General features: G+C 33.2%; 2 protein-coding genes across 2 annotated transcripts; one reads left to right on the top strand and one right to left on the bottom strand.

Annotated features, from left to right (window-relative positions):
• LOC107624262 (GTP-binding nuclear protein Ran-3) lies at positions 4708-6244 on the bottom strand. Its single transcript, XM_016326749.2, has 8 exons — positions 6107-6244; positions 5966-6035; positions 5836-5892; positions 5638-5755; positions 5440-5529; positions 5175-5354; positions 5007-5084; positions 4708-4934 (listed from the first exon to the last, which is right to left on the bottom strand). The coding sequence occupies exons 1-8, from the start codon at positions 6107-6109 to the stop codon at positions 4865-4867; spliced, it is 666 nt and encodes a 221-aa protein (XP_016182235.1). The 5' UTR covers positions 6110-6244; the 3' UTR covers positions 4708-4864.
• On the top strand, positions 6837-8550 carry LOC107624311. Its single transcript, XM_016326807.2, has 3 exons — positions 6837-7060; positions 7146-7236; positions 8152-8550. The coding sequence occupies exons 1-3, from the start codon at positions 6946-6948 to the stop codon at positions 8180-8182; spliced, it is 237 nt and encodes a 78-aa protein (XP_016182293.1). The 5' UTR covers positions 6837-6945; the 3' UTR covers positions 8183-8550.

The following is an 8842-nucleotide window of genomic DNA, read 5'->3' as shown; positions in this document are numbered from 1 at the left end:
TACAGCAGTAGTAATTTATTATTATTGCGGTGGTTCTTATTCATATGCATGTCTTGCTTTTATGCACAAACGAAGAAGGGTGTGACACCCAAAGGGTACTGCATTTTTATGCTGTGTGTGTTTTGTCCCTTTAAAACCATCCTTGTCCATTTATGTCTCTTTCCCACCACCCCTCATTCTATATCAAATTTTTATTTTTTTTACCTTTCACCTAACTTTGGTCCCTACCTACCTTCGAATTAAAATTATAACTTGTTAAATAAGTAATATAATCTACCGCCTATGTGTCCTTGTAGCTTCCTTAATTTCATTATTAGTTTAGTTATTCTATATATGATTCTTTACTTTTAACCTAATTAATTACTAAATACAAGTTAAATCCATGACATGCAGTCGAACTTTGAGAGTATGATCTTATCATGTTAACAGTGACAACTTTTTTTCCAGAATCTCGAAATATATATTACACATGCACCCAGATTTCACTTTATGTTGAAGTGATGATGATGGCACAAATTTAATAATAATGTATGATATTGATATGTCACCGGCTTACATTAACCCAAACTATTTCTCGTTATAATAATACAATACAAGCATATTTATTTATATTGAATTGAATTATTAATTTAAATTATTTGAATAAAATAAAATAAAATAAAAAAATCAAATCAAATTAGGTCGTAACATATTTCAGTACATTATTAGAATGAATTTTTTTTTGGTTTTATCCCGAATGTACAACACCCTAAATATGTACATTTATGTAAATATAACATATATATTCTGAGTATACTGTAATATATTTTTTTCAAGTGTTACACATCTCAAGTGTACAATATATAATTTCTGTTCTTATTTATCTTTTATCATGTGTACCCAAAATGTGTAATGACAATGTAAAAACATAAATATCCTTGATAATACACATATTAATAAATAAAATATTTATTTTATTTATAAATAAAAATCCCATTCCCTGCCTATGCTTTCTTTATTATTGAATAAAGGAAATACATTTGACTTCTGTTTTTTTCCCTCTTAAGAAAGCAATGATGTACAAATTGGAATATATTCATCAGATTGAGTTTGTCTTCTTTGCCATGATTCGAATTCAAATTTTGACTATATTAAAAGACAAAATTAAAATACAAATATAATTATTTCGAACAAAATTAATCCAATTCTTAATGAAAATATCAAGATTCTAAAAATCTAGCAATTGGTCATCGATTTACATATATAATATTTTTTAAATAAATTTTTATATTTTATTATTTTTACTAAAATATTGAATTGATTCAATCGACTCACCGCTTTTTAATTTATTTTTTACTCTAAATTAAACTAGAGTGATGTGACAATGGATTCTCAATTAATTGAGTGGAACGAACTTATAAGTTGGTTCTGAAAATGATGATAAATAATTAAATACGCAAATAGGTAAGAAGCTAAGGAGAAAGATAAAAATAAAAGGTAGAGAGTATGGTAAATTCCTAATGATGATGTAGAGTACAGTAAAGGATAAGAATATAGACAAAAAAACAGGAAGGCCACCAGCCTATATATACAGAGATGAGGTGAGTAACAGTAAGAAAGTGGAAAGGATCCAAGTGATAAAGAGATTGAAAAGTGCATGAGCAATAGAATCCAAATCATCACAACCAGGCTTGAGAGTGAAATGAAAGCATATTCATTCATAGGGTTAGGGTAAGACTAAGCTAGCTAGCTACCACTCCTTATTGCCAAACAATAAATTCAGGTTTCCCCTACTACTCCCTAATTCCTATCTCATAATATAGCTAGGAACCATATATTAATTTGTCTCATCAATCTAAATTTTATTTTTAAAAACGATTGTTGATTAACCGATTACTTGATTATTATGGCATGGACAATGACAGTTGCTAGTTGCATTGCATGCTACCTATCCCTCCTATTGATGCCCCTCCCGTTATGTGTAAGCACATGGTTCCCTTTGCAGAACGTGTCCTGTTTCAAATTTTCATGAAAAACAAGCTAACTCTTCCTTTCAATTCAATTCAATCCGTTTTTGATTAATTCATGAGGGGCTCCCCCCACATTATACATACACAGTTTCTTTGTAAATGTATCATTACTTGCATAGCCCATGTGAACATAATATAATATGTCACATTCTCTTGCTAGCTAGTTTTCCGAGTTACTTTAATTTCTACGTACCATATACATATATATACATGATTATACATTCATTAACTTGGAAAGCTTACGAGACCTTCACTTACTTCTTATGTCTATCCATAATCAGCTCAAAATAATTTGTTATGCTACGCTTTTTATATGCCACCACGTAGCTTCTATTTCAGTTGCATGCATTTCAATTCACATCATTAAGAACTAAAAAATTAGGCCATATTCCTGAAATTAAATCACTTCTACTTGCTAGAGATATATATAAATTGATTCTTCTGGGGTTTTCCGTTAAGAGTATATATATATATTAATTAGAAATACATTGAATTGCTAACATATATTAACACAAACTCATGACATGGAAGTCTATAAAAATAGACCACACATAACATAAACCATGCATGCATCTCCCTCATTGTCTGGGTTTTTGGTTACATTAATTGCTTTGAATCATACATCCATATCCCATATTGATGACTTTGAAATTAATTCATATATGTTGATTTGAGGAGTAGTGGACTAACCAAGACTAGAAAGAGACCAAAGAAAAATAAAATCAAATATATACACACAAAGCTAGCTGTAACCGTATATGTGTGATGGTGACGCTATTAAATGGCTTGAAAAAAAATAAAAATAAATTAGGAGACACGCAGAAGAGGTGCATATGGACACCATTAACAGCTGAGTAAAGAGGATCAAGAAATTAAAACAAAAATAGAAAAAAATAATGAGAAGAAAATATTTGAGAGAGTTGCCAGTTCAATAAGAGGATCCAACACATGATGGGCCACATATATAACCAAAGTGAGCCCCGTGAAGGAACAGCAAAGACAAGTAGTTGCTGTAATTTCATGTTATATTCGTGAATGAGTATAAAATGGTAAAAGGTTAGAATAAATATCATTTTTGGGCTTTAATCATTTGTTCGAAAAATATAGTGTCTTTTTAGAATTTAAAATTTTTTAATCATTTATTACTAGACTAAGCGACCCTTATTTCTAGATTAAGTGACTCCTGATATTTACAAAAATTATTTAAATGGTTAGAGATTAAATTATAAAAAGACTTTGTTCTTGGAGCAAATAGCCAAAGGTTATCATTCTCTCTTTTTATCACTTTACATATATCTGCAGTTAAAAAAAAGTACTACTTCTTTTATGTATCAGTAGATGTACATTGGATAATCGTGGGTCAGAAATGAAGGACTAATTTCTAATTCTACTGGAGTTCACCTTTTTCGATAAGTAGAAAGAATTGGATAAATTCAATTAATTAATTAATTAAAAGAGTAATAGTAAACAGGGCCTAGGTAGCCCAAAGGAAGAGGGACATTGAAAGGCACGATTCGAAGGGTGGCCTTAAAAAGATGAAATTGAGAATGAAAATGGGACCTAGTTAAAAATGAAGTTGTTAGAGGTAACCACTAACAAGCTCCTGAAAAATTGGACAATGGTCAAAATTGTGAATTATATTATAAGAGGCCACAACATTTGAAAGACACATGGCCCACAAGCACTTGTGAGGTGGGCACACAGTAATTGCAAAATGGATCACAAACCGACATGGATGTGGACATTTCCTTTGGCAAATGGAGCTCAACAAGGCTCACACCCTTCACACCATCTATCCCCATTCCCATACTCATGTATGTTTGATTTATTAGGATATTAGTCTAATTTACTTGATGAATTCAATGTACATTAAAGCATTATATTATGGTTCACATGTGGTGAATTGTGGTTTGCCACTTAAGCCATGAAACAAGAGAAAAGGCTAAGGGGTGGTTAGCTAATAAGGGAAAATGGTACTGTGGCCTAAATGTAGCACATGCATTATAATAAGAGCCCAGAGGTGATTCAAGGTTCAATGCATTCTGAGAACCATGGACCATGGCCAACTGGCCAACACTTTGATTCATGAACCATCATCATCATCATCATAGAATTCAGAATGTTGCTTGCTACTACTCAGGACCGCCAAATAACAAATACATACATGGAATCACATCATTTCAGAATCTAACAAGTCATTACTGTCTGGTGATAAAGCGCTTTACAATGTAGCCAAAATGCACAGAGTAAAAAGGTGTTTGCCATGAAACAAAAGTAAAAAAATAAATAAGAGAAATCAGGCTTTTTTCCCCTTCCGGATACAAACCAAGTGTATTGTCCAACAAATGGAATGTTCTACCAATAAATAGCATATTGCAACAGAGAGAAGCCAGTTTTCATGTGCTGTGTCATATCTGACATAACAAAATGCTAGCTGTTCTTTTGGGCCACTCACAGATTATTCTTCTTCTTTTCCAATTTACAAGCACCACCCAACACAGAGTGGAAATGCTTAGCTGGCAGGTTACCACTTGCGTTATTGTGTATATAAGCATGTATTTGTTGAAGGATTAGTGTACTGGAATCATTTGTGAAGTTCTTTCTAATGTGTTATTTTTCTATTGTAATTTTGATGTCTACAGCTAAATATTATTCCACTAGTTACTTTACTAGGATTATAAGGAAATTGGCACATACAAATCATAAGAGAAAATTTTTAGCAGGGGGATATACAATGTGATAAAACTCCATATGTTTATTGATTACATTTGCATATAGCATGAGAAACTGCTACTAAGAAATAAACACTGCATATATAACACATCAAATAGTAAGGGTTTAGGGAGCCCTAAAGTCTACTCAAATGTATCATCATCATCATCAGGGAGAGGCTGAGCAGCTGCCATACTAAGCTCTTGTTCATTCCTGAAAAACATGTAAAATTTTAAATTTTCATAACTACACAAAGACATGTATTGAACTTGAAACAATGCTTACAATTGCTGTGTAGCTAAATCAATGACTACATCTGGGGGAGCCAGAGCAGGCATCTCCACAAAGTGAAGGTCAGAGTCCCTGTAATGATTTACAAGACCAATTTATTTGCATCGACTCATGAGATTGAAGCAAAATATAAACAAAGATTGAAGAGTTTTAATTAATTACCCTGCAAGTTTCTTGGCAAGGTATAAGAAAGGTTTCTCAAAATTATAGTTACTCTTTGCGGATATCTCATAGTACTGCAGATTCTTCTTCCTATGAAATGTAACTTGCTTTGCTTTAACTTGTCTGTTCTTGACGTCAACTTTGTTTCCACATAGAACAATGGGTATATTTTCACACACCCTATAAAATCCACAAGGAAGAGTGACATAATAGCACAGAAAACGCAGTGCAAATAAATTTGTGGAAAAGAATAAACTTAACATACCGGCAGAGGTCTCGGTGCCACGTGGGAACATTCTTGTACGTCAAGCGAGCTGTGACATCGAACATAATGATAGCACACTGTCCATGAATACTGCACACAGTTCAACACAGTTTAAGCACAATTCAAAATGCAATCAAATCATATTCATACTAACTTAGATTGGATGAGGATTAATTAAGCTTAATTAATTGGACTTACTAGTAACCATCTCTAAGGCCACCAAATTTTTCTTGGCCAGCAGTGTCCCAGCAGTTAAAGCGGATCATTCCACGATTCGTGTGAAAGTCTAGTGGATGAACCTCCACACCAATGGTTGCTGTTACGTTGCAAAAATTATGATTTATAAATAATCATAATAATTAATTAAGCTGAAAAGAAATTAAGAAAGTGTGTTACGTTCATATTTCTTCTCAAACTCGCCAGTGCGGTGTCTCTTGACAAAAGTGGTCTTTCCTGAGCCAGGCACGAATACAGACTATTAATAACTAACATGATGCATGATTATATTGTATTATTAGTTTATTACCAGTTCCTCCATCGCCAACTATGACGAGTTTGAAGGTAGGGTAGTCCACTGTCTGTTGATGAAGCAGAGCCTGTAAATAAAGGGCACAAGGTGAATGAAAAAAACAGAAAGATGGATATCAAAGTTGAATATAGTACGTACCATGATGATAATATGAGAGGGTGCAGTGTGAAGTGAATGGCGATGATGAAGATGATGAAGTTGGTGGTTTATATAGTTTGCGATTCGACTTACATTTCACGCACAACACAAAGCTTCAATATCACGCACGCCACTATCATTTCTGCTTTTCCATATTCTTGCCATTGCTGTAGCACCATCACATTTGGTATATCCAAATTCTTACTCTATTCCACTATAATTTGGCTAACCTAGCTAGCAATGCATCAGCGTTGACCACTGTCATTGAACTAACTACACCACCCTTCCACTTTTGACCCTTCGTACAACAAACCAGACCTTTATTCATTTCTTATTGTCATGTAAATTTCCATACAGAAATATTAGCTTTTTATATTTGATTTGTATGAGTTGATAATAATCATTTTTTTTTAAACTAAAATGATTAGCTACTTAAGATTTCTCTCTACGAAAAAGTTTATAGCCCAATACTTAACTAGCAAAAGGAAAGTAAACAATCCTATCTAGCACCTAAAGAGGTGTTTTTCAAAGTTAGCTTGAGTTTTTTTTTTTTTTTTTACCAAAGATAGGAGACTTGAACCCACAACCTCTTAATTGAGTATGAGGAGACTATGCCATTTGAACTATTACTCATTGGCCAATTAGTCACATAGTTAAAAAATAATAAAATAATTTAATATATTGAATTGAAGTATCATTTAATAATTTTTCACTATCATCTTCTATTTACCATAAATTAAAAATAGGCGTGTGATGAAAAAGGAATAAAAACGGCGTGCGCAGAGTAGTTGGCAAGCAATTGAGAATTGAGATCCAAAATTCCAAATCGCAGCATCAGCATGGCAACGCCGCCGTCCGATCCGTCGAATCAAGAAGCTGTGGTAAGGAGGAAGAGCAACGGTCCACCGTTCAAGTTCCTTGTTCCTCTCATTTATGCCCCTGTTCTCCCTCTTAGTATGTTCTCCTCTTCTCCTTCTCCGTCTAATTAATTATTGCTTTTCTCTTTCAATCTTTCATTTTTGGTTTTTTGCTTTCACAGTTCGCCTTTCCCTTAGGCATAGACCTGTTTTGAGGGATCGTTTGTTCACTGCTGTCTTAGCTGGTGCTTTCGCCCATGGCTTCTATCTTGTGTATCCTTTTTCTATTCGCCTCCTCCATTGCTATGCTACATGGTTTTAATTTTATCATATTATAATCTTATTCTTTAATTGGGGGTGGGAGAAGGGGGACGCTTTCTTTGGACACTCAATTTGTGCATGCTTTTCATTGTTCTTCTGAGTTCGTGTTATATAAAAGTGATGTTTTTGAGAAACTTAAGCTTTTGGGGTATGATGGTTTTTGTTTTCCCCTTATGTTAAAGTGGAGCCACCCTGTTGAATAGAGCAAAATACTGTAAGTAAGGAGGCTATGGAATCACACTTATGTGTCTTTTCTGCATTTCTTTCATAAATCCATTTTTGTATGTTGAATAGATGCAACAGAAATTACTGGATTCGGTTGATTGTGAGACCCATTGGTTCCCATATAGATTAATCTTCAGGATGGTTTTAATAGTATTATTTGAGCAAATGATTTCTGATAAAGCACTTTGGCATTGTATGATCCATGTAGCTAACTCCATAGAATGGAAAAAGGGCTTTCTTTGTTTCTTCTTGTTGTTGATTCAAGGAATGGTAATGGTAACCATTAATCTTTTCTTCATTATTAGTACATCCCCCATTTTAATCCACTTAAATGGTACTTGTTCCACCAAATCCATAAGTTATATTTCCTCTCCAAATTGTTGTAGTTGTCTTAAATTGATTCATCACGTTAATTGGCAGCTGACACAAGTTAAAAGTGCTATAATGTAATGTTTACATTGTATTTGATCCAATGCAAGAATAATTATCCTAACTATATTTGTACTTGTTATTATATTAATCATGATTAACTAAGTTGTACTTTGTGTTTAATCAAATCCATTAAAACTGCAAGGACCATGGTCTGTAACTCTGTTATTTTAACATTTTCTTATCTTGTTTCTCCTTAATGGCAATACCCAGAACAGATATTTATGATATAGAGAGCAAGTGATTCTGTGAAGCCTGTTTCGGATGTTCGATCATTATCATTGACCTAACAACCTCAGGTGCTCAATAAAATTTTGGCCAATTATGCTGCTCAACCTCCTGGTAACACCTTGAATAGTATAGGTCAATTTTGATCATGTATGAATACTTTTCCAAATGTTTTGGAATGTTAATCACTATGTATTTTTTGAGAGGTAAATCTTTCGGATTTTGGTTTAAATAGAATAACTGGAGTTAGGAGGCTGTTCTTTGAATTCTGAGTTTTATAGTGCCAGTAAATCTTTATGATTTCTTAATGTCATTTGCTCTGTTGAGTCATAAATTTTGAGTTTACTTACGTAGTTTCATATAATTTGATGTGGTTTTATATAATTAGATTCAGAGCTTCAATATGCATATCCTTATTTCATTCGTGACCAGATGTGGGGAGAAGGAAAATGAATGAAATTTAGTTATAGTTAGAGCATACTTTGTACCTCTAATGAATAGAGAAAAGGAAATGATGTTGGATTAATATTTTTGTGGAGAAATGCTCAAGGGCCAGCAGAATTTGTTGTTTTTAGCTAGTATTTTTAGCTATCAACCCAGTTCCTTTATTCTAGTAATCCAACAATATACTTTTAGCCCATACTTTAAACATTGATGGCTAACTGCTGGCCCTCTA

The sequence above is a fragment of the Arachis ipaensis genome, chromosome B10 (genome assembly GCF_000816755.2).
Source record: "Arachis ipaensis cultivar K30076 chromosome B10, Araip1.1, whole genome shotgun sequence".
NCBI classification, from domain to species: Eukaryota; Viridiplantae; Streptophyta; class Magnoliopsida; order Fabales; family Fabaceae; genus Arachis; species Arachis ipaensis.
This window is presented reverse-complemented; position numbering and strand designations above follow the sequence as displayed.

Bases quoted from the DNA above. Each gene is read 5' to 3' on its own strand.
- LOC107624262 (XM_016326749.2), bottom strand. The intron at 5,893-5,965 runs GTAATAAACTAA...TGCCTGGCTCAG, and splicing joins AGTTGGCGATGGAGGAACTG to GAAAGACCACTTTTGTCAAG. The intron at 4,935-5,006 runs GTAAGCATTGTT...CATGTTTTTCAG, and splicing joins GATTTAGCTACACAGCAATT to GAATGAACAAGAGCTTAGTA.
- LOC107624311 (XM_016326807.2), top strand. From the start codon at position 6,946: ATGGCAACGCCGCCGTCCGATCCGTCGAATCAAGAAGCTGTGGTAAGG. The intron at 7,061-7,145 runs GTATGTTCTCCT...TTGCTTTCACAG, and splicing joins TGCCCCTGTTCTCCCTCTTA to TTCGCCTTTCCCTTAGGCAT. The intron at 7,237-8,151 runs GTATCCTTTTTC...GGCAATACCCAG, and splicing joins GCCCATGGCTTCTATCTTGT to AACAGATATTTATGATATAG.